Source organism: Malaclemys terrapin, chromosome 5, assembly GCF_027887155.1.
Source record: "Malaclemys terrapin pileata isolate rMalTer1 chromosome 5, rMalTer1.hap1, whole genome shotgun sequence".
Lineage (NCBI taxonomy): Eukaryota > Metazoa > Chordata > Testudines > Emydidae > Malaclemys > Malaclemys terrapin.
Window position 1 is genome coordinate 35,584,087 of NC_071509.1, and position 26,566 is coordinate 35,610,652.

The 26,566-nt window shown below is 40.7% G+C and overlaps 1 protein-coding gene across 1 annotated transcript; it reads right to left on the reverse strand.

The window, feature by feature from the left end:
- Nucleotides 1–1,833: 1,833 nt before the first annotated feature.
- Nucleotides 1,834–26,566, reverse strand: LGI2 (leucine rich repeat LGI family member 2). Its single transcript, XM_054028928.1, has 8 exons — nucleotides 26,226–26,566; nucleotides 25,198–25,269; nucleotides 22,003–22,074; nucleotides 19,031–19,102; nucleotides 18,321–18,392; nucleotides 16,983–17,152; nucleotides 9,537–9,701; nucleotides 1,834–8,137 (listed from the first exon to the last, which is right to left on the reverse strand). The coding sequence occupies exons 1-8, from the start codon at nucleotides 26,420–26,422 to the stop codon at nucleotides 7,320–7,322; spliced, it is 1,638 nt and encodes a 545-aa protein (XP_053884903.1). The 5' UTR covers nucleotides 26,423–26,566; the 3' UTR covers nucleotides 1,834–7,319.

Consider the following 26,566-nt stretch of genomic DNA (forward strand, 5'->3'; position numbering starts at 1 on the left):
AATCCATCAAAAACATTACATTCCTTGTCTACCAGTCAGACCACAGCACTCCCATCTTTGGATTATTCTAACAATATCAAGTCCTTAAACATCTTTGCCTTCAAGGCCCTGCATAACATCTTGGCTCTCCTTTCCTATGATGTTCCCTCTGGTCATTTTTCACTCTGAACAAGGATACCAACCTCAACAAGCCCTTTGGCTTCTTTTTACATGAGTCTTTGTACAGTCTTCTATGGAATGACCTCTAATTCCCCGTGCACCAGGCCACCACTTTTCCTCATTTAGAGCCCTCTTGAAGACCCATTTCTTCAGTGTGGGACGGAGGGAAAATATTAGATTTAAAAAAATTATCTAGGCCAGGAATTCTCCAAATGTTTCATAGTGTGGACCTCAACTTAAGAGAGGTTGTCTTCTGGACACCTCTCTTCCCTTTCATTATCTCACAGAACACCTCCTCCCATATTTATGATTCTTGATGATTTATGAACAGCAATTGGTTACATGGAAAAGTAATAGTAGGAAAGTGCCTCAAGTATTCTTTGCTGTCTATTCATGTGATGAAGCAGCTGGAAACAAGGAGGAGGAGCCAGCACCATGTGACCAGTCAGTATTTTCATAGCTTTCAAGGACAGAAGGGAGCATTAGATAATCTAGCATGACCTCCAACCTTTGCAGACCACAGGTGATCCATGGATTTGAGAGCCATTGATTAGTGATGATTCCTTCTTCTAGGTTTCTCAGCTTGGGACTTTCAATACCAGGTAGATGAAAAGGCCCTAAAGCTAGTACCTGCAGTGAGAAATAGGAATAGAAGCCTTAGAGAAAGACTTTAGGAAACACTAGGCAGCAGGATCTGATTTTTGGGAAAGAAATAGCGAGCCCACCAAAGGAATGTATAAACTGTGGGGAAAGACATGTTTTGATTTAATCATATGCTCAAACTGTGATGTTGCTTTAGTAAACAAGGTCCCAAAGAGTGGTGGTTTGACTTGCAAGCCTCTGGGGACAGCTTTTGAGAAGACAAGAAGGGAAAACTGAGGCAACAGCACAGTCTGACAGTAGCTCAAGTAAAATCTTGTTTGATGTAAAAGACATTTGTGGTACTCTAAGTCTGATCATACATTGTAAGGAACTAGGGCATAGACAGTCTTGCTTAACAGTCACAGCTGGGCTGGAGTCCACAGTAGTCAGTGAGCAGGGGTCAGAGACTACTAGAGGCAGGTTTAATAAGCCAGACTCCTTGTCAAAGTAAGGCCAGCATCAGAGACCAGAGATTGTACCAGGCTGTAATCAGGAGGCAGGACTAAGGGTCAGAGTCAGAGTCAGAGACCAGTGGTAATACCTGGCTAGAGTTAAACATCAGGCAGTGAGGTGTGGAATCATAGCAGACCCAAAGTCTGTATCATTGCCTAGACAACTTTCTGGGCCACTCTCCAGGGTTAAATAGGGTGGTTGGCCAATCAGTGGGCTGCAAAGTACTGTCACACTGGCTCTCTTGGGTGGTACTTCCTATGGTGCCTATTCTCCACAGTGCTATCTGTTTATAACACCATATGAGCTCCTGGGGGCACTGTGGGAATGTCAGCTGTCCCAGCCTCTACAGTGCTAGGTTCTAGTCCTCGCATCCTTACCTACACAATCCTAAAGCAAATTGAGCTATGTTTGAAAAACTGAAGGGGGTGGGGGGAGAGACAGAGTGTCTCTAGAGTTGCCTCAGAAAAATGGTCAGGTTTTTGGATATGATGTATTTAATGATGACATTCCAACATTTATTCTTGTTATATCCAAATAATTTAAAAGAATGTAATAAAATTCAGCAAGTCATAAGAAAGAGTCAGTTTCAGATACAAACACCCATAAGGTTATTTTAGAGTTTGATTACTACTATACCTCTTAATTATAAATGTATAAAGTCTACTTAACTATTTTACAGTTTGAAAGTTCAGATTTTTTTTATTTTTTCAAAGACAGAAGAGGAGTTACATTTAATGCTAACTGAATTGATCAGGAAATAGTAGCTGCAATATACATGTGATAACACTAGGGTGGGTGTGAGGAAAGCGTGTGAAGGAACAAGAGAACAGCAAGATGAGAGAGAGAACAAGAGAGCTGAATAAATAAAGCACCGTAAGTCTACTCATTTTTCATTACTGCAGCCAAAATACAACACTGGATCTTTCTGCACAGAGTGAATAATAGAAATCAGAGATGGAAAAGATTTGTTAGGTCAGCTAGTGTGTCCCCTTGATGGTACAAGATATATTGCTTTCTCCATTCTTGTTTTAAATATTTTAAGTGGTAGCGTTTCCACCATTACTTTTGGGAGCCATAGCTACTACCTATCATCTGGTCAACATGCCTCCCTTGATAAGACTCTAATGTAGGGTCTGTTACATGCTTCTTAGCACCGTGCTTTCATTCAGACATAAGCAAGAAGCAAATCTTTATTTAAAGAGCTACTGGCTTCTGGGTCCGTGTCAATTTCTCAGCCCTTTCCCATGGTTCTTTTAGCACACACTCAGTTTAGTCATTAGTACGTTGTCATTGTGGACCAGCTGCACATATGGACACAAGGGCTGGCTTGTCCTTAATGTTTGGTAGTAGTAGAGAAGAGACAAAAGATTCTTTGCTCTGCAGCTGACACAAGGAGAGTTGAGGTTACTGAATCACACATGTAGGATGTCACTCCCATGCTGTCTTGCAGGAGATCTGGTGTTTCTGCACTGGCATACATTGCAGATTCAGCAAACGTTGATGTTAATCATAAAGAAAGACCACAGGCTCAGTTCTGTGGCTAAGGCTCGGCCAGGTTTATTGTCAATAAGGCACGGTCTCAGTACCCCATCCAGCCAGTCACATGTACACTAACCCATGTATGTTGGTAACAATGTATCAGCTCAATCAACGCAGTATTGACCCGTAGGCCAATATAAAGCTGCCCCTCCTACCACTCTCCTTTTCTACATTGATACAAACAAGTTATGTATTACATTTCAGATGTTATCAGTTGCCATCCTTGTACCTGATTGTCAAACAAAACAGCCTCATTTATTATCCTATCATTCCATCTTTATTTTGCAAGGGGCTGTGTGTTCCTGTACCATTCTCTTAGTAATATGTTTAGGTTTGTTAGCTGATACCTAATGCTTACTATTCTAACAAGGCCTACTTTGGTTCACAGCCTTACTGTGGTTCATACTTTTAGCCATGCCTAGGGCTCCATCCAGGCCTACAAGATGTGGGCTCTATTATCACTGAAGCCTGAAGAACTCCAGTGTTTTGTTGTAAATATTTCTTGAAAAATCAAGCTGGGACATTGTTACCTCACCACCTCATACTGGGTGCTTCAACTTTCTGAGCAAAACCCCCGTCATTTTAACATACAAAGTGCATCATTATTTGTCTCATTAACTACTTTTTATTCATATAATTAAAGAGTACATATGTGTATTAATAGCACAGATTGTCATTATCTCCTTACCAAAAAGAACTAAATGTATATACAGCCTTAAAATACTCTTCCATTGTAGCCTGCATACCGTATTAAATGTATTTTATATAAATTACTGCATTTTACATAAGTTTATGCATTTTAAAATACATAAAAACGATACCAAATGGTATGTTGTGTTATCCTTTGCCAGTGTCCTTGTACTTTCCCGATGTTTCTGATAGTCTCAGTGAAATGATGGGGTATGTGTAATTTATTTACTACTCAAAAACAAAGTTATATTACAGAATATAGGCAATGGAGATAATATAGTAGCTGTATTTGGATAGACAGAAGAAAACTTGTAGTTTATTTTATTGAAGATTTGCACTTTATGTTTTAGATGCTTGGTTACTTTCACAACAAAATCCAACACCTCCTTTTACCCCCTTTTTTAATTTCAGTTTTTACAATTGTGTTATAGATCAGCTCCTTGAAGCAGGAACAGTGGAGACTAGGAATTTCAAGGATCCTTCCCAGATACTAATTTATTTAACAATGGGAGGCTTAATGTGATCCCTTTTCTTCATTCACTTATTTCCCTTCAACCTCCCTCCTAGTTCCTTTGATCTAACTACACCTTTAGACACTATTCAGCAGAAAAGGTAGGCCACCTTCCAACTACACACTCACTGCAGAAGCTGTGAAAAGGCTGATGATCTCAGCTCTCTGGGCAACCAACCTATTCAGCAGAAACATCAGTCTAGCCAAATAATCTGTTTTCATCAGTTCTTCAGGTCCCATGGGAATGAGCTAGCCTCTGTAGATCACTTTGTCTCTGTAGCCATGGTTGTAATAATAGGACAATGTTAATTTCACTGACCCTGATAGTTGAGCCTGAAATCCTCTTCCTTACTCACAAGTGAGTACACCCCACCCCCCCAAAAAATATAATCTCTTGCCATTGCGGGGAGGGGGGGATTCCTGACCACCATCATCTCTCTTAAAGTCAGGTTGTGGGTTTCAGGATTCATTTTTATTGCCTGTAAGTTTTCTCATTTATGGTTCTTCCCAAATGCGTGATACAGACTGTGCTCAAAAAGGCTGGTTATGTATACAACACTGGCAATGATCCCTGAAAGAAAGAGTTAGCACACTGGGAAATGATCCTCTTGGACAGAAAACAAAAATGTATTTACATTTTCGTACTGGATACATATTGCAGAGCAGCTACATTGTGTACAATGTTTTCTGACAGCTCCCAAATTTAAAGAGCCATCTACATTGTGGCTGTACCAGTACAGGTGCATCTTTAATCGATAAGGCTTCATAAAGCAAGCTGGAATAATGGAAGAAATGTGGTTGGCTGTCAGCCATGTGGTTATCATATCTTAGTCACATAGGACCCATTAGTTTAGTCCTAGAAGAGCTATTAATACAACTACAAAAGATCTGCCTTTAGCAACAAAGGGCCCAATCATACCCTCAGCTCTGACTGAAATCAATGGGAATTGAGGACTATTAGCACCGTGCAGTCGGAGCGCAGTACCTCAGAAGACAGGATCACTTAAAGCCTCTCCACATCTTCTATATTTAGATAAAATAAAACCTGGGATTATCAGCTAAGTGGAAAATATTCTTAAATGAAATTTACAAATGTCAATAATATGAACTATTTTTTTGGCAGGCCAGTAATGTTTTGATTTCATATGATCTAGAACATTTTCAATGAAAGCAATGGCACTTCAAGTCATGGATGGATTATTATTTCAAGGAGAGGAGTTGTCACATCCTAATCCGCTCATGCGGTATTGCTTACATGCTGGGCATCTTTAAACCAGGAGTCAGCAAGAGACATTTACATTTGTAATAACTGGGCACGTTGCTACTTATCCAGGATGAGAAATGTTAGGCTCAGTCAGAGCAGTGAGGCTGTGATAACCTTGCCTGGGGAAGGATATTGACCTGTTTCATTTGTTCAGCTTACTTTACAAAGCCTTATAAATTGCATAGCGTGCAACAGAAAGTCTCATGATAAAGTAGAAAATTTAATATGTGAATCCAAGATGAAAATGTAAAGTGACATATGTAGTGGTGAGTCAGAGAAGGACTCTGCTATAATATAACTGTCTCAAAAGCATGTAGAGAGACAGCCCTCCATCATAAGGCTCTGTTCATGTGACTGAACGCACAGTCCCTCTCTGTCATCTTGGAAGAGTAACTATGCATGGAACGACTGACCTATTTGTGATGATGAATAAGCATTATCGCCTGCATTCACCCAAAAATGAATTTAAAAGACTGCTAAATATGGTTTGGTTCTGTATCCAATAGAGCTCCCAGAGCCTTTTGTCAGTTGGATAGCGTGGGGTGATCTAAGTGAAAATTCTTAGCTAGCACTGTACTTTTATTGCTAACATTAGCACTAATCTGAGGCAGCTACAACTCCGTTGACTTCAGTGGACATGGTCATACCAGAGGAGACTATGGCTTTCACATGGTGGGAGAATCACCCAAAATACAGCTTGCAGTTTTCAGAAATCTAATTTAGGAGATGAAGAACTTTATGGAATGAAATGCTCTCTTTATGTATGCAACAGCTCCAGCACAGGCAACACCAATACAGGCTTCCCTGCACTGATCCATAAGTATGTTCAATCTAGGTTAAGCAGGACCTCCTCTAATGGTATGTCTGCACTTACCAGGGGTCGATGCTGCGGCAATTGATCCACCAGGGGTTGATTTAATGGGTCTAGTGAAGACCCGCTAAATCAACTGCAGATCACTCTCCCGTCGACTCCAGTACTCCACCGGAACAAGAAGCATAAAATAAGTCGATGTGAGAGTTTCTCCCGTCGACCCAGCATGGTGTAGACACAGCAATAAGTCGACCTAAGCTATGTTGACTCCAGCTACATTATTCACGTTGTTGGAGTTGTATAATTTAGGCCAACTTAACCTTGTAGTGTAAACCAGGCCTAAGGGTGAGAGAGTAGTTCAGTTTCCATACTCATTAAAATCCTTGGCACACTACTGAGACTACCAGTAGAGGTGTGAGTTAGTGCCAGTTAGAGCGTTTGTATTTGTGAAACAGATACTTACGAGCTACAAATTGAACTAAGACCAGCTGAGTTCAGATATGCCAGGAAACAACTATCAGCCACTTTCAGTTACTATTGACCTGAAGCTGTAGGGAACCCATTATCTAGAAGCGAAAGGCCCTTTATTTCATTGCCATCCAGTCACCCACAGTGATTTTTTTTTTTTAAATCCATGCTTTCTCTCTGAAATCAACAGGAAGATGTCAAAGAATTTTTAACTTTCCCTCTCATCTAGTATCAATATGAATTAAAACCTTTGTTTTATTATAAAGAACAAAGAGATGCTGCCCATCAATCACAAGGAACCAAGATGACCAAAAAATGTTTTTGAAGGTTGATGTCAATTTATACAATTCATCAACAAATATGGGCAGTTGACTTTACTCTTAAGTATCATTACTGAAATGTTAGGTTTAGAGGAAAGAATAGTTTCCATGTTTGACATTGTTTTTTCTCCTCTCTTGTTTCTATGAGGTGTCCAATCTAATTCAATTTCTTAGGTAAAATTCACATAGCTGTTTTAGATATCAGAATTAATCCTAATCCATTGCACACTCCTCTGAATAATTAAAGGTGTAAAATGTCTTTAAAAATGCTAAAATGGACATGTCATGCAGTTAACCAAGTCATTGCAATCCCTGGTTAATATGCAAATTCTAAAAGTTCAGAAAACTTCTTACTAGTTCCACAAGTGCGCCCTATTTTTGGAGATGAATAATCTGTCTTTTTGTTGTTGTTTCTGATAAGTGAAAATGTCTCATTGTACATGAGATTCACTCCAACAGCCTTCATAAACTCAAGTCAACAATTATATGTTCAAATATCTGTGTGTTTCCTTTAAAACTGGAAGCAAAGAAAAAATCTCTTCGATCCGTTGACACAGCTGTGAAAGAACGAGGTGCCTGCACATAGATTTCTTTAAATATTCTAAAGAGGTTCTTCTCGTTATCCCACTGGTATATCTGGGAGAAGGTGTAGTCACTTCCTAGAGCTAGGTAGTGATTATTCTTAAAGGAGAAAGGCTGCAGTGTCATTGCCCCTCGAGACGGGAGAGCCTGTATCTCCACAAACTGCTTGCTATTCCACTTCATGACTCTGGAGTCACCAATAAACCTTGTGAGCGTAATGTAGAGGCTGTTTTGCATCCTGAAGCTCTTCACAGCCAAGACATCCTCCATGTTGGGGATTTCACTGTGTGGGACAAACTTTTTTGAATTTTTGTTCCACTGAAGTATAATGGGAACTTGTGAGCGGCTTGACAGGATTAAATGAGATTTTCCATCTATATCAACAAACTCAGCATCTGTGTCCCTGAACCACTCATGCAGGGACTGGTAAGAGTAGAATCCTTTGTTATTCCATTTATAAACGGTTGACAGACCAGCTTTAGAGCTATCTGCTATGACAAAAAACTTTTCGCTGTCTATCTGAAACAGCTCTATATCATTTGGCTTGGAAATGCGAGACACTTCTATGTCCTGGAATTTGACAAACTTTGTCCAGCTTTCATCATACTTGTAGATGTGTGAGCCACCGAAGAGCTGTGCCACCACCACAAAGACCTGGTCATCGATCAGGATTGCTTTGCATCCCACAATGGACTGACCTATTGCTCAAACAAAAAGCAAAGAATACTAGTACAGTACAATTCAACCACTCAAACAAAGAGAGATTTACTAAGTTCCCTCTTTCTTTATCCCTCATTTTGTTGTCTTCACTGCTGCCAGTTTCTTTTCATATTCTACATGGCAGCATGACACAGTGCTTTCATTCATACTGCATGAGGCATATCACATTTTTTGATCCAACAAGTGAGGAAAGACCACTTCAGATGTCAAGGAACAGCAGGGTTTTCAAGCAGTGAAACCCTTGGCTTCAGGAGCTAAGATATTGGTTGCTGGCTATGTATATTGGAGGGGGAAAGCTAGTAGAAGGAATTGTGACAGTGACCCTGAGAGGAAGCATAAAGATAGTTTCTTGGGCACAGAATTCGCTGAAGTGGCAGACTTGGGGATTTCTGAGCAAGGAAACTGCCTGCTGTTGTTTGTTTCCTCTGCAGCAACTTTCTGGCAGAAGCTATTTTCTGCAAAAAAAAAAATTTAATATGCACAGCCCTGAATTATGCACGCACACAGTGCCACAAAATTCCCCCAGGAGTAAACATAAAGAAAACGAATTCAAATTTGTCAAAATACTGCTCTTCCTTACACCTGTGCACTCCCATTGATTTCAGTGGTGTTGCACTGCATTTATTTTGCCATGTAGTAGTTTGTACATTTGAAGGTCAGCATGAAGGCAAGATGAACTTTCTTGAGCACATGATGCCAACTGAACCCTAATGTTAATCTTCTAGATGAACTGTACTCGGAAAAACCAGATAGTGCATCAAGAGATCAGTTTGGGATTTCACACTTTTTGGATAAAATTAATTCTATTAGACTGGATAGGTACTTCAAAAGTTATATTAATATTGTGCTTACTGCAGTGCCCTTATACCATCATCTGAAGCATTTAGTGCTGGCCACTGTCCGAGACAGGATACTAGACTAGATAGACCTCAGGTCTTATTGAACATGGCAGTTCCAATGTTCCTGTACACAAGCTTGCAAGCTGTTCCACAAGGGCAACCCCTGTGTGGAGGCCCAGCTAACTTTAGAGGGGCTTGCGGGGATAGAAGGGCCCACTCATGAAGAACAATTTACAGGAGCAGAACCCACCCATGTCTATCCTGTGCTTTGCTGAAGGCTAAATATCACAGAGACAAATGCCAAAGCTGTATCCTACTAAAACGATATGGCTCTCTAAGCAATCTAGTCCACATTATGGCCTTGGTCTATTGACTTCAATGTGGGGGTTCAACAATGGTGGAATGATAAGAGGATATAGCATCAAGTGGCCACTCTATGATGTATCAGTGAATTCCATATTCCAACTCTTCCCTTCTCCCATTACACACCGATGATACCACCACTTCATGTCTAAATCCGATATATTCATATGTGTACCTGTGATGTTGTCATAACTTCTGAAATTCATTTCAATGTGATCCCATTCCAGTACCATGCAGTTCTCCATGCTAGGCTGTGCAATGGCTACATACACATCGTTCTTAGAGTTGAATGTGTCCACTGAAACTGAGTGGTATGGCAAAATCTGATGAACAACAAAATCTAGAAAGAGACATTTAAAAAAATTACAATAAATCCCATGTTTTAAACACAAAATAGTTGACACATGGTTCCTGTTTTCTAATCAGTACTATTGGAAACTATTTTAGGAACAAGAACTCTGAATTTAGGATTAAGCTTGTAACAACCCTAACACTGGGAGTGTCACTGAGTGACAATTAGGCATGCAACAATAGGGAGAATAGTTTGCTGCTCTGTGCAGTTTAAATTTCCCTTCCAAAATTCAATTCACAAGAAGATCAAGACATGTCATTGGTGTTAGCTGCAAAATCTGCATTCGATCTTGCGTGATATCTGTGAAATCAGACCACTGACTTGCCTAGAAAGAAAGCTAGAAATTGTACTATATGTCTATGAGTAGAAGGTAAAGTGTGAAATCCCGGCACCACTGAAGTCACAGGAATTTTGCCATGTATTTCAACAGAGTCAGGATTTCAAAAACAAGACTCCAAGTTCAACAGTAACTTTTGCTCACTTATTGCTATGCACCGCATCTTAAAAAAATCTCGTTATTGCACATTTGTATCTGAAGTTGGAATTGAGCCCATAGTCTCCATTTGCAACCTGTTATTTATTCAACATAGACATTTCTGCACATTTCCAATTAAAGCAGACAAAGTGAATTCCTTGGGATAACCCCATCCCAGCTACCCCACACCTGCAATTGACAGAAATGTATGGCAGGAAGGGGTCTCGAAAGGTCATCTAGTCCAGCCCCTTGTGCCGAGGCAGGACCAAGTATACCTAGGGGAACTTTTAATTAAAAAAAAATGAATAAAAGTATCATTTAAAGGGACACTATCAAGCATTTTAGGTTTAAAATTTGATCTACTTTAATGTTATAATCTAGTGGAAAACCTAGGGTGCAGCCGAGGCTGAGGCTTCCTAAGAGAGTGGAGAATCCAACTTCCACATGCTTCCCTAAGGGTACGTCTATACTTACCTCCGGGTCCGGCGGTAAGCAATCTATCTTCTGGGTTCGATTTATCGCGTCTTGTCTAGATGCGATAAATCGATCCCGGAAGTGCTCGCCGTCGACGCCGGTACTCCTGCTCCGCGAGAGGAGTACGCAGCATCGACGGAGGAGCCTGCCTGCCGCGTCTGGACCCGCAGTATGTTCGAACTAAGGTACTTCGACTTCAGCTACATTATTCACATAGCTGAAGTTGCGTATCTTAGTTCGAAGTTGGGGGTTAGTGTGGACCAGGCCTAAGTCTCTGTTGAAAATCCCAGCCTGTGTGTCAATTTTATTGTAAAATTCACTTGAGCCTAGAGCTCATTTTATATGTTGCCCAGCAGCAGACTCAGGTCTGAATCTCACACTTGTTCTGTTGCAACAGTAGCTTGGCAGGTCAGAGCAGGGGACTATTATGAGAGAAAGAGACTTAGGGTAACACCGGTTGGTCAATAAAGAGCAGCATGAACAGAGTTCAGGTCTAGTTTGGGTGACACAAACCCTGTCTACAAGGAGGGGAAAATATATTTGTGGGAGAAGTTGAGTCTTTCATTAAGATGAAAATTCATCTCAGACCCACAGACACCCTTGCAGAATAGGCTCCCTGGGCCATGCTGTGCATGCTAACTTTTCATATTCAGGAAGGGCCTGATGGCCCATGAATGTTAGAAACATTTTAGTCATGTCCTCACTCTGATCCTTTAAAAACTCTTGCCCAGTTCTGTGCACTTCAGTGGTGGTTAAAGGCATGTCCTTATTTCCCCTCCAAAGTAATTATTAATTGCTTCCAAAAGTTGGATTTTACATCTATGCATACTTGAAAGGCATACTTTGTGGAATCATGCTGCAGGAGGTAGGACTAGATAGCTACAATTAAACAAACAGAAAAGTTTTTGTGGCAAGTTCTCCTGCTTCACTGAAATAGAAGATCCTGTATCCAAAACCGGGTGTATTTGTGCTGATAATATCAATGATGCTGGTGTGAAAGCAATTACATTTAGAAAGCAAGAGTGTTGTTATCGTCAATTCCTTTGGAAAAATTAAAGGACTGGAGAAAATTGGTAGGTAAATATATGGAGAGTAAAAATAAATGAAAATATAAAGATGTAGTTAAGGATGGAACAGTGACTCTAGCTGTTACTGATAAACATACACCTCTACCTCGATATAACGCTGTCCTTGGGAGCCAAAAAATCTTACTGCGTTATAGGTGAAACCCTGTGTTATATTGAACTTGCTTTGATCCACCAGAGTGCGCAGCCCCCCCCCCCCCCCCCCCCCCGGAGCACTGCTTTACCTCGTTATATCCGAATTCGTGTTATATCGGGTCGCATTATATCGAGGTAGCGGTGTATATTAAAAGTGGGTGTGTCACAGCATGGCGCTGGCCCTTTAAGAAGGAAGAGGCCAGTGTACCTGTATCTCATCAGCTGCTTCCCAACTGGGGTTAAGAGAAGGCACCTGGGCCATGTATATGGGGAGAGACTGGCAGGTGAGAGTTGCCAAAGATCTGGGGACTGGAGGAGGTCTCTGAGAAAGCAGAAAACTACATAGGGCCTCCCTGGAAAGAGGGAGGAATTGCCAGGAAGCCAGTGCAGGGGCCAGAGAGCCATGGCCACTGAAGGTTGAATCTGAAGTTGGAATTGAGCCCGTAGTCTGCAACCTGTTATTTATTCAACTCAGGCAGGGAGATGCCTGGCTCTCTGAGCTGGAGAGCTGCAGCTGGAGGGCCAGGCAGGGCTGAAGGCAGCAATGAGGCGTAGTGAGAGATGCAGGCGCAACACTCAGGAGGTGAGCCCAGTGAGAGATGCTGAAGCTGCAAAGAGCCTGAGTGTGGCGATAGGCGCCGGGGCTGCATTTTGGTGGACTGCTGGGGACTTGATTTATTATGTTTTATAAGAATGGGACATTATCTGTAGTAAATTAGCCTTGCAGGCACATTGGTCATGCTGTGGCATGAGGCTGGAGGGAGCTCCAAGTGAGGCCGCTTTATCACAATGTGATACAAAAAGAGGGGGGTATTAAAAACTAAATTAATCTGTCAGGACATCACAACAGTTTTGAAACAGTCTTAGGGCAAGTGTATGAAGTTTGTGAATTAAAACAAACCTGCCCATTGGCATCATATGGTCCACAGCTTGTTCGAAGTGATACTATATCAACAAAGCTATTTTGACTCCCACCTGACACTGGGTTTATTATATTACTGGATCAGTAACAATGGAAATATTACTGATCAAACTCACACTGAATCAACTGATAAATAGTTCACAGTAATTGGTGAAAGCAACTAAAAATGTGCACAATATTTTTACTACATATTTAAAAAATATATTGGTAAGGAGTTACGCAGTAAATAGATGCTGTCATCTGTTCTCAGACTTAGACTTTATGGGCCTGATTTGCATTTTCACTAAGGCCCCTTTATACCACTCTAGCAGTAGAGAGGCCATAAGTGGACATAAGGGCTTATCTAGATAGGGATACTCAGAGCTCATCTAGGGCAAAGTGCATTTGAAGGGTGTGATTTGTAAAGCGCTCTAACCTCGCTCTCTAAAAGGTACATAAAGACGCTGCTGACCTGCTCAAGAAAGACATATACATTAACATGAACCAGGTACATTTTAAAGGCTGCCAGCAGAGTCTACATGGGGGAGTTAGAGTGCAATACAGTAGACTGCTTTATAGATCTCACCCCTCAGGAAAATTAATCCAAATGAACTAAAGATGTGAATTTAAGGTGGATTAGTTAAAACGACTTAAACCTCTGTGTGGACAACCTCATTCAGAATGAAAGAGACCATAATTTGGTTTCTTTTAAATTAATTACATTATGCTAAACTGAATAAAGTTTAATTCTGAATGAAAACGTCCACACAGGAGTTTAATATAGTTTAATTAATCCACTTTAATTTAGCACCTTTAGTTAATTTGGATTAGTTTTCCAGATTATCCCCATGTAAACAGGCCCACTTTAAGGTCTCTTTACGTTGCCAGATGTGCACCCACTTTAAGGCCCTACTGTGCTGCCAGAGCAATGTAAAAGGGCCTTAGAGTCAAAGAGGCCTTATAAAAATAAGGTTTAACAGAACCCAGAAAGAGTTTTTAAAAATAAACAAACATTGCTTTGCCGTGTTTGCAACCAAGCCCCTTTAGCCCTGTGCCATTGTAGGAGAACGTGAAAGTATAATGGACTAGAAACAAAAGTGAAATAGATTAATCTATGTTCATTGTCCAAACTGTGAGACATGCAAAAACTAAACAGTGATAAAATGGTTAAAAGTAACATGAGATTGTTAAAATTCTTTCAGTTTTAATAATCGAGTGTGTTAAAAAGTGTTTTTCAATTTTATAGCATCCTTTTGATTAGTTACTGTTCTTCAGTTCACCAGGTCTGGTATGTCAATGGAGCCACTGAGATGTAAATCTTACTAAACAAATTCCTATTGAAATCAAAGGTATTTTGAAAATTACCCGTATTATCCATGTAATACTTGATGTGGAACACTGAAGAATATAACCCATTGCAAGGTCTGGGAAACCATGCATGACAAGGGAGGGAAAGATGATATTGAAGATTAATGTGAACAACTATGTGAAAGTGACTTATACTGAGGGATAGGAACAAAAAGCAGAATAACCATCTGTCCTTCAGTGAGTAGGAGAAGAATACATTTAGCACTTTACAGCTTCAAATCACTGAACTAATTAATTTGCGAGTTAATGTTAATCTTCACAGACCAAATAAGGGGAAATTGAACAGAAGAGCTAAGATTGAACAAGCTATTCTGCAACAGCTCCCTGCGTGGACACTCTTATTCGGGCAGACGAATGCCTTTTCCTGATCTTGCGTAACACACTTTGGAAATGGATTAAGAAACTAGAAAAAGGTACCTTTATTCCAGAGAATAAGTGTCCATACAGGGAGCTATTCCATAACAGATGCTGTCTTTTTAAATTCCCACTCTGCCTTATTTTGGAATAAGTTTCCACTCTAGACAAGCCCCAATTCCCACTTTACAGCTAGGGAAAGTAAGAGCAGACAGGCTGTGATTTGCCTGATGCCACCGACAGAGACAAGGGCAGAGTAGGGATTAGAGCTCAGAAGTGGGTAGTTTTTAATTCCACACTTGGGCACTATGCTACGTCAGCGATGGTGCACTCCCTGAAGCATTTTTTCTCTATTCCAGAAACTGTTTCTTCATAAAGACTACAAGGAGTCCGGTGGCACCTTAAAGACTAACAGATTTATTTGGGCATAAGCTTTTGTGGGTAAAAAAAACCCCACTTATTCAAATACATGGAGTAAAAATTACAGATACAGACATAAATATATTGGCACATGAAGAGAAGGGAGTTACCTTACAAGTGGAGAACCAGTGTTGACAGGGCCAATTCAGTCAGGGTGGATGTGCTGCACTTCCTTGAGCTGAGGAAGCATTGTTCTAAGTCAGCCATAAAAATGTTGGCATACTGTGGGGCCATGTGGGTACCCATAACAGTGCTGCTGACTTGAAGCTATAAATTGTCCCCAAATCTGAAATGGTGGTGGGTGAGGACAAAGTCACAAAGCTCAGCCACCAGGTGTGCTGTGGCCTCATAAAGACTGTTCCCCTCCAAACATCTTTTAAGAAGGCCCTAAGTCACAGCTCCAACTTTTCTACAATTTGCTCTCATGCTGTTATTAAAAAAACTGGAAGGCGTGTTGCTAACTACGCCAGTGTTGGTGAGGTGACACACTCTTCTTTGTTCAGATCAGCTAGCAACTGACTGGCTGTGGGGTTTGAAAATATCCTATACTACGCTGCCTCAACACTTCTCTGACTGCAGTTGCACAAGTATTCAAGCAGTCAGTCATTACACCACATAAAACCCTAGTTTCTTACATAATTTTTAGAGTATATGGGGTCAGATTTATCCCGAGTGTAACTTCATTTACATCAGGACAGTGAAGTAACCGCAGGATTGAATTCTGCCTATGACAACTGCACAGTTACACATATACTGTCATACATTTACAGAGAGAGTAGATCTAAATCAAATCCTTAGCTGCTGTAAATCAGGGCAGCTCTGAGAATCTGGCTGTCAAAGTTTACACAGCACTAAGCCAGTGCTTGTGCAACAGTAACCTTTTAATGAATGCAGATTGAGGTAAATTAAACTTTATGTTTTTGCATCATTGTGGATCAGCAGACACAGTAATGGAGATTTCTGGTACGGTTCCCAGCAATTTCTGTCTTCTGTTTTTGACATCAATTTGTCTACACAAAGAATGATCATCTTTAACCTCTGCTGCTTCTCCTGACATACATTGGGGCTTTAACTTAGAGTTTATTCTTTTTACTTTTTATATACGGTGCTTGAGTTATATTTCATACCTGGGCTTGGAAGTTTATCTTTACAATACTGGCAATCAACTTTTATGTTGTCTCTTACACAAGATTTTAAGAGCTCTATCTCATTCTTGACAGCTTGCTTTTGAAGAGATGAGAACTCAAATACCATTAATATGACTGCCATACCTTCAGGTGAGAGATATAAGGCAGGTAAGGTAATATCTTTTATTGGACCAACTTCTTTCAGGTACAATTTGCTCTCCTCATATACAAGAACAACTGAACATTAGTGGCTAATATTCTTAATATAGTACGATTGTATTCAAACACAGATAACGGATTGTTATGTTTGGTCTGTAATCATCTTCTGACGATCAGAACTTCATGCAAGTTTGTCTCCACATCCTAGAGAATGCTTTTTACTATCTAATATAAAACAAATACCAGGTTCCTAAGCCATGCAGCACTAATATTATCCAATATTTCTCTCCATTATTATGGGTTTGCATAATTAATTGCTGGAAACACTGCTGCCACATACTTGTTACAGTGCTATTAAGTTGTGGCCTAGTGAACGAAGACAACAGATACAGTGGTATCATTTAGCATTCTGCGAAATGTAGATTGATTTCAGGAAGTTCTTCTGACATAGATATACGGCCTTATTTCAGACAACAGCAAAAGATCTGTGCCTGAAAGTTGAGTCACAGAGTCATGATGAAACATTATGGAATTTGAAAATCTTAGCTTTTGTCCCTTTTATTACTTAATCCAAATAAAATCTCATCTACTTCCTTTGACTTTTAAATGTCATCTTCTCAATAGTTAGGCTTGTTCTGTTATTCTGAAGTGCTGTATATAGAACCCTCTTCTCCCTTCCCCCAAATCATGCTGACATAGTAATATGGGGTTAATCTAAATTTCTAATCTTTAATAATTTGTAGTGTGCTTAGAAATATATATTCTGAATACCTGTAGTGGTGCATTCATAATCAAAACTTGTGACATCATTTAACTTCTTATCCTGGTATTCTGCTGGACCAATACACAGGACATCAGAAACAGTGGAATTTGTCATCTTTAACCACAAAAACAACCACTTGGCTTTGCAGTCACACTCAAATTTATTTCCCCTTAAATCTCTAAAAAAACACACAGAAATAAACATATTTGAAATGGTTGGTAGTGATATGAAAACTGCAGAATTGTTAGCACCTTGACATACTTAATTCAAAAATAGCTGAATTGTTCTAAATTGATTCTGACAGAAGGTGGAAAATATTTTCCATCTATTAACCTAACTCTATTGTTCTTTGCACTTCACTGAAACATTGTTTATACCAAATACAGGCCCCAATCCTGGAAACACGCACATGTGTAACTTTATGCATGGAACAGATCTATTCAGGTGTTTCATGTTCATAAGCATTAGTAGGACTGGAACTATAATTCACTAAAAATCCTCACAAGAAGGCTCCCTCCCACTCCGCTGCTTTTCCATTGTCTCAGAGTTTCACTGAAATTCATAGATTCCTTTGCTTCACTATATCAGTCCAGTACACAGGCGGCTGACAGTAACAGCCTTATCAGTGACGTTTCTATGTTACATTGAAACAGAGCCTACAGAGACTAATTTCACAAACATCTGAAATGTTCACAGTGTGTTTAAATTCTTAAAAGAGTCACCATCAATGTGAAGTTGAGTCAATTCCAAAAACTAAGGTATCTGTAGTTGCAGGTACAATTCCAGTCTCTGAGCCTCTTGACAATGTTTGTGGCTTTACAATCATATTTTCCTACTTTAAAAAAATATTTTGCTCTCCCTTGCTGCTGTGTGACAAACACTGGCAAACAATAGGGGAAACTGACTAGCCACAGGAAAAATATTGACACAGCCTGAGCAAAGTGCTGTCAAACACAAAATGAAAAAATAGGGGGGGAAATATTTTTTTTAATCTAATCTCTTTCAGTAACAGTAATTTTAGGGGCTACTTGTAGCAACAGTAGATTAAAAAAATGTTAACACAAACTGTGATTTTAAAGTTGATGGTGTCCCTTCAATTCAAGAATTTTCATGAAACATCAGAAAATAAGGAATAATGTTGGTCATGTGCACTATTGTGATAAACAACAAGTGAAGTCTAATTTAATCCTACTGAGCAAACAATATTAAAATGAGAATGCTAATACAACACAATAAGCATTTATTTTTAGCATGGATTTCAGCTACACCAAAAAAAATGGAACTTAAAGCACAGATTAATAGAGTCACAATGACAGGAAACTAATAAAAAGATTTTCATTACTTACAATTCAATCAGAGAATCTAAATCACTGAAGATGTCCCTTGGCAGAGCTTTAATGTTGTTATTAGCCAAAGAACTAGAAAAGAAAGTTAGATCTTATTATCTTGACTCCTATCAAGTCTAACGTCACTTAAATAATGCTAATGATTTGAGGTTGTCTAAGTCCTAGTACTGACCATGACTAATGAGATCATGAATGAATTAAACAGCGCTTCCACCTTCCTTGTGAATCTTTGCTAATGTGTGAGAACAAAAATTGAAGATGACTAGAAACAAAAGGGAAATTGGTCAATTGGTTTTTATTGCCCAAGAGGAATGAAATACACAAACAAGCAATAAAATGCTGAAAAGTAAATGGAATTTTAACTATAATTTAATATGCAGTATCTAAGATATTAGTAATAAGAACTGTTTGCACAAGTAAAGGTTGCATGTTCAGGTTGTGAGTGTATGTAACTTAGGTGAAAACCCTGGAGTATCGTCAGAACAGTGAATATTTTTAAACTTACTGGAAGCCACGTTGTAAAAGTCTGAATTAGCCAATGTGCAGAGATTAAGATGGAAATGTCCTAGGCAGCACAAAAACTGGTTTTCTTTAAAGGAGCAAGAGCCTCCACCATTAACAGTAAAAACAATTACAGAACTGCTTGAGGCCTGAGTTTTGGAACATCTGGCAATGTATAAAGAACTTCTAAAAAGTGTTAAAGGACTTACAGGTGAGTCAGATCGCGAAGGCCACGGAATGCATTTCTTGAAATGGTTTCTATTTTGTTTCCTTCAATAAATCTATACAGAAAAATAATAAATATATATTTTAAATACCTTAATTAACAATATTTGTATGTATGTTTTAACCTATCACCTCCTAACTTAGTAAGATCTACATAGGCTCATATATGATGCTGAAGAAGTATCAATAGAGCTACTTACATTCCCTTTTCCTGTCTCTTATGGCCAAAGCACAAGAGAAGACAAAGGTGACAGTCCAAACAAGAGAGAGAGAGAATGTAAGGGAAAGAGTTGAAAAGAGAAGAAAGAAAAGCATGGACAGTGTGCATAACCCTATTCCCCACTTTCCAACCAGTTAATCATCCCTCGAGGAGTTCTACTGACAGACCTGAGAGGGGGAATTGGCCTAGGTTCCACAGCACTTAGCAATGCCGTTTGATATGTGTGGTGGTGTGAAGATAGACTGTAAGCTCCTTTGGACAAAGTAAGTTAAGAACAAAACAAAGAGAGCTGATAGCAGCAGAGAGACGCAATAGGAAAGTGGTGGAACAAAGGTGAGGACAATAAAATGAACCTACCTACATTTCAGCATCTGGACTGAAATCTTTATGGTCTCCTTGGGGGCTACACCCTGTGGGTTCACCACAAGGACTGGCCAAGGAAATTGCAGAATGACTCCCTACATTTCGAGTAACTAAGGTGTTGGAGAAATAATTTTGTTTGGGGGTTAGAGAGCAAAGTCAGCTGCTGTGAACAGTTACATTGTCTTTGGCTCTTCACTTTCTGTCTAGGTTCATATATTGGTTCCCAGCTCTGTAGTAACTGTTCATCTTCATGAAGTGACAGGGATCCCTCTTCACATCAAGAGCACAGATAAGGACATTAGAAAGGAGTCAGTCTACTCCTTCAGAAGGTTGCCTTTAGTCATGAATTCAATGTGCACTCCCAAAGGCCACATTGTCCCCATACACCATATCCAAGGCAGCTGGAGCTATTTTCTCATCCTTTCAGGAGACAGAAGGTTTTTTCTGCCTTACCAAGATCTGTTGCCTCCTCAGTTGGTGTAAACAGCCATACCTCCATCAAACTCAATGTTTCAAGATGGGGAAATCTGGACTGGGACTCAGTGACTGCATGGCCCAGTAAATATAGATTCCTGCATCGCTGAATCTTCTCAGGAAGGGACTCTTCAGTGAGAATGCACCTGTTAGTGTCACTCTCTAATGACTGACAGTATATTAGCCCAGTCGTTTTTCAGAGCTCCTAGGCTTAGATATTCAGACACTATTAACATAACCCAGTAGTCTTGGCAGTATTTATATATATGTTGCTCTTAATAGTGTAGACAGGATGTAGTTATTTTTGGCAACATTACCTGTTGTGCATACTCCCTGGCCTGCCCTCCTCCTTGATCCCTTATTTTGTACACAAAGAAACTTTCTCATTTGTCAAAGGGGTTTCTTTATTCCCTGTGCTGGGTCTGGTTACCGATGCCTGGGAGAAACTGAATACTGGAGTATTAATGCTGCTTAGCATTCATGTGGAGGAAATATCGCTGCTTAGGTTCAATTTACAAAAGGTGGAGGTGAGGTCTCTTAGTAGGAGGAAACATTTTGAAGAATTGGCAGAGATGTTGATCATAGCCTCAGCTGAGAGTATCTGTCTGGCATTGGTTAAAGCGGGTTGCAGTCTTGGGGACTTGTTAGATTTGTCTCTGTTTCTTGATAGAATGCTATATTTGATCAAATGACTAAGAGACTCCATACTTTTCTTTCAAATGTGGGCCTGCCCACTGCATCCATCACTACAAACATAGGCTATTCTAACATGCTCTATCTTGGGCTCCTCGTGAGCACTACTTGGAAGCTGAAGCCAGCCCACAACAGACCCAGATTTGAAAGTTTGTTTGTTCGTTTTTTGCCTTCCACAAGCTTTTTACATTTTGATGCCTCCACCTGTAAAACTGATTACTGCTGTCACTTAAAAATCCAGGTGCTGTAGAATCATGGATTACAGCATATGCTGTTTGCCATATTCCACTATTTCCGGATCTGTTACTTCTATTGCTGGCTGCTCCTCCATACTATAATATTAGTTTTGAATGCAGCATGTTTAGCAGTAACTGCCTATAGACATATAAAGGCATTAGCAGAGCTTAGTGTTCATGACACTCCTCCAGGCAGCAATATAATGGTGAGAATCTATAAAAGGGGAAGTTTCTTTCAACACTGAAAAGTTATTGGAGGGATGTATCTTATACCCAGAATGTGTTCAGACTCTAAAAACCTAACTCCTGATTTGAGATACGAAAGCAGGTGAGTCTTTGAAAATCCCTTTGAATGTGAAGTGAGGATAACCAGATAATACGATTAGTATACTTTAAAAAAAAAAAGAGAAAGAAAGGGTGGTAAGAAAGAGGAAATGAAGCAGAATGAAGGGAAGGAGTAAACTGAGCTAAGAAGAAAGAGGATGAAGTATAAATGAAATACTGGGGTGGCAAAGATATTGCAGAGAGAGAGTGGAAGGGGAGAATGAAGAAGAAGGGGATCATGGCTACAAAAGAGAGTGACTCTGATACTCTGCACCTCACCTGCTAGGACTTGTCAGCAAGCCATTATCTACTGATTGACATTTCAAACTCCTCTATTACATGTAACAGATGGAATTGGCCTGCATATCTAGTACCAGTTCTAGATCACCAGCCCCATTTCAGTGAATTGTGTCTATACAGAGTCACCCCAGCATGTATGGCATATTTTAAAAATACTCTGCAACATCTAAAAAATAGTAGGCAGCTGTATGAGACATTTGAACAGAAAATGGAACATAAATCCCTCCATTTTCCTTGGCCCTGGTAATCACAGGGAAAACTGTTTCTCCAAAGCAGGAGTTTTGGCAACTCATCAAAACATCTTGGTTTACAAAAGACTGGCAAATACATAAAATATAGAACTTACAGGTACTCTAGGTGGAAGAGACCAGCAAAGGCATCATCTCGTATGATAGTAAATGAGTTAGAGTTCAGCAAGCTGAAAATGGAGAGCAGCCATTAGGAAAGCGGATGAAATCCTGACACAGAGGATTATGCCAGTCACGTTTATTGACTATCATCAGCCTAATCTTACTGACTCAGGCCCACATTATCCCATCAATACAGCATGTGGAAAATATTGTGGAGTGCTGCTTTAAAAAAAATCAATGGCATAATCTGACCCCTAATTAATGTCTTCCATGCTTTAGAAAGTTTACTCCATGACATGTACCATCCACCTTTGTTGAAAGGCACAGAGGGCTAGATTTTCTGGTGCACTAAGGCCACCTTGTGCCATATTAGTGGTACAAAGTGGCCGGAGATAGTCAGCAGAGAACTCCCCCTATATTCGCTGCTGGACAGGAGCAACTCTAACTTGTGCCATGGCTGTGAGGCTGGGGATCAGGGAACTACAGCCAGCCACAGCTCTGCTCAACGTGGGGTGGAGAATCTGCCCTGTAATGCTTGGATATGCAAGTATCTGATCAAAAATATGCTCTTTCTTCATCCTGTTAGTCTATGAAAAGGAAATCCCACTCAAGGGAAGGACTACTTCTAAAATCTCACGAGGGCTCCTGGAACTCCCAGCAGCTACTAGTGAACATGTCTGCATTTATCACTTCTTATAACCACTTAGTAATCCTCTTCTTGCATAGGTTTAGGCATTTTACTAAAATTAATTTGGAAAGCTAATGAATATGAAATGCAAACTTGCTCTGGGAGCCTAGGTCAGCATGCTAATTCTAGACAAATACTCTTTAAAATAACCCAAAGAAATCTGAGAAAGATTGAGATGGCAATTAAAATAAATCTCTATATTGCTATTTTACCAGGGTTACTGACACATAAGAACCAGTACCAAAGATTGCAAAGAGCAATGGTTATTTCAGTTCACACCTTAAGCTATTTCCTTCATATCTTGAATCATTCACATTCCTGTGTTTGAAAGGCAAAATTATAAAATACATTAGTCAGCAAAATTTGACTGGGGGGGGGCAAGATAAGTGGTATGGGACTTAGACACCCCTCCCCAATTCTGATCTCCCCAATAACATGAACAAACTAACCATGCTGGGGCTCTTCCTCCTCCCCCACTGAACAATCTGATACCCCCACTTTGCAATATCCTCTGTTGGTAATCTCATCACTGTACCCCAACTTCTGCAAAGAATAAACAGGCAGCCCCTTCCACATTGCCCTCCCCTCAGAATACAGGCCTCTACCGGCCATCTCCTTCAAATCACTGGCAGGCCAGGTCTTCACTCCTTTTGCCTTGGCCTTCCCCGCTTTGGACTCCTCACACTGCTTCTGAAGGGTGGGAGATGGATCTCGGCACTGGGGCTGAGCTTGTGTAACAGCGATGGATCCCGGTTGTTGGCGGGCAGGATCAAACCTGGGCCCTCAATGGATGAGCCTCTACTGCATGAGCTAAAAGCCACATGGCCCTTAGCTAAGGCTGTAGAGCAGACTCATTAATCTCTCCCTAAGTGGTCTCAGTGCCACTAGATGGGATAGAACACCGCACCCAGGAGGTGTGTGGGTTATACTTGCACTCCAGCTCTCTTGGGCAAATCTTCTGTAGCCCCAAAGAGGCCCAAGAAAGTGCCCTGTGAATATGCTCTGATCTCAGCCCTGCTCTACACTTTCAATGAAGGGAAGAGCTCAGGTCTTAAGGGCTGGAGGCCTCCAGACTTTCCTTCCCCTGAGTGCACTCTATGGCCTTGTCTATAGTGAGAAAAAGCTTCGTATTAGCAAACACGTTAACTAGCACCATGTTAAACACGTTTTTTCCCTTACCACACACACAAGTGTTTTCAAATGTGGCAGCTGGTTAGTTAATACATTTTTCTAGCTTTTCCCACTAAACACAAAGGCCAGGGGGTTGCTGTATTGAAGGTGCTAGGCTCTGTCAGCCCCTCCCTTTCCTAGCTGCACTCCGTGGTGCTTCACAGTGTGGTGAAGGGGGATGAAGGCCTCTCCTTGTCCTGTCTTCCCTTCGCTCCCCAATGTTCTCTCCATTGTGCTGCTGGAAAGAAGGGGGGAAACGAAGGCATTTGGCACAATTGTATTTGTTTGTTTTTGTTTATTCAAAGAAATAAAGGTGAAAGGATTGAACTGGTGGGGGTTAGCCTCATTTGCCCCTCCCACGAGATGCCACGGGGGGCTAGTCTATCTCAGCAGACCCCGGTTTTAAATGATCTGTCTATGGTACTTACATGGCCCCCATTTCTGTAGTGCCTCGCACTCTTTTAATGTGTTTATTCTCACAACACCCTCTAACACAGGGAAATGCTATTATCCACATGTTTACTGATGTGGCACTAAGGCACTGTCAAGGGGATTTAGGCTCCTAAATCAGTTGGGCATTGCATCACTAAACACAGCAACACCCAAATACCTGGGCCAGGGAGACTAAGCAGCTTGTCCAAGGTCACCCAGGAAGTCTGCAGCAGAGCAGAGAATTGAACACAGGGCTCCCATGTCCCAGCGTAACACCCTAACCACTGCACTGTCCTTGCTACAGAATAGTCACCACTTCCTAGACCTGTTCGGTGGGATTGGAACCTGTGACCTCAAAGCCCAACACTTTCCATTAAGCCACATTCAACCCAACACAATTTGCTTAAGAGACTTTGAACTCTGATAGGTAGCACCAAATTCTCCTCTCAAATGTACATGAATGATCTGGACTCTGACAGTTCACTCTCCCTAGAAGAGCAAATCATCACTGATATCAACACCACCCCCACCCCGCCCCGCACGGTTAATGTCAGATTCATTAGCATAGAATGAACATGATGTTGGAGTTAGATCAATCATGTGACTCCAAGAGGAGAATTCTATCCTAAATTTGTTCAGTATGGGCCTTAAAAAGAACTTAGAACAGCAGAGAAACATATTGTCTTCGTTTAGTAAATTAGCAATAATTTTCTAAATGGTTTTATGCCATATTGTCAATGAAGCAAATTCATCCCTGGTGTATTGTTACACCACTGAAGTCAATGGAGTTACCCCAGTGATTAACTTATCCATTATCTTCTTTCTGACGATACCATATCTAGGGGGATATTGGCAAAAGTTTTAGTTAGAGCTGTGTTTTGTTGGGAAGTGCAGTACTTACAGCAGCTGCAGGCAGGGCAGATGGGCAAACATTCTGTCCTTGATTTCAGAAAAGGTTCCATTTACCAGGCTCCTGAGAGGAAAAGAAACAGGAAAATCCAACAACTAACTAAGGCTCATTATCATCACCTCCACTAGCAGCATCCCAATTTCTGCCCCATTGGTTGGCCTGGCCCCTTTTTATAATATCCCAGCAAATGGGGTCAATATTCATGTTTAAAGGGTGTTTAATTCTGCTCCTGTCCCTGTTTCTCCCCACTAAGCTTAGAAAGTTCCCTTTTCACTGTATCCTCACATTAATCTTTAATACCATGTACTTTTAGCCTCTTGGCAACCTCTCTCCACAGGGTGGGAAGGATTGTTTTGTCCGCCCACTTGTATTTTTGGATTTTTATAGAGAAGAAAGAACAAAAGAGAGAGGGAGAAAGAAAAGAAAATTAGTATGTGTGTTAAACAGGATTAACAGTAAAAGCGCATGAGATTTAAAAGAGGTGCAAGTTAAAAACACCATCATTTCTAGTTCTACTCACATTAAAAATGCATCTAACTAACTCTCAAGTTCCTGAAGTCTGTGTAGTCTTTTCCCCAAGGTAATAATACCATATAAGATAATTACCACGGAGTAAATCTTTCTTTAAATCTACAGCACTTTAATATGATCACTTGCCATCTCCTTAAGTCCGTAAGATTTACACATGGTAAGTACATATATACATACATGCATTTTCCTTACATATCTGCTGTAGAAATGGTGCAGTCAAGATTTCTCGTCTGAAAAGGTCTTTCAGATACAGAAATCCAACTCCTTTGCAGCTGCATGGCAGTGCAATATTTCAGCAGTGGAAAGCACAGACACACTAATAAAACTGCACATTACTGGGATCTTATCATCCGTCAAGAAGCCAGCATCCAGCAGAGACACTAAAACCCCAACTTAAAGAAAAGAATCCCAAACCACAAAGGAGGAATGGGGTGAGGGGCACCCGGTCACTGCCCAGGAAAACTCTGGTGTAGGAAGGTTTAACTTACAAGGAGCTGATGTCGCTGGGGATGATTCGCGGCACACCAGGGGATCCCACACAAATGATGGATTCTTTGGTGCAGCTGCATGTGGCAGGGCATCGGACTGGCTTTTTCACCTGGGCACGCTGCAGTAGGCATGCCACCGCCAGAACCAAGAGACAGAGAGAACCGCCGCTGCAGCCGCTGCTTCGTAGGAGAGCCATAGCGTTCCCTCCTCCTCTTCCTCGTGGTCCCCTTTTGGCCCTGCACCCTTGGCCCGAGCACTGCTGCTGCTGCTGCTGCTACTGCACCGGAGGCTGGAACAGGAGTAGGAGCCAGGCAGCATGCTGCACCCTTATGCTCAGGCT

Bases quoted from the DNA above. Each gene is read 5' to 3' on its own strand.
- LGI2 (XM_054028928.1), bottom strand. From the start codon at position 26,422: ATGGCTCTCCTACGAAGCAGCGGCTGCAGCGGCGGTTCTCTCTGTCTC. The intron at 25,270-26,225 runs GTAAGTTAAACC...TTTTCCTCTCAG, and splicing joins CCCAGCGACATCAGCTCCTT to GAGCCTGGTAAATGGAACCT. The intron at 22,075-25,197 runs GTAAGTACTGCA...CTCCATTTTCAG, and splicing joins CTGCCCTGCCTGCAGCTGCT to CTTGCTGAACTCTAACTCAT.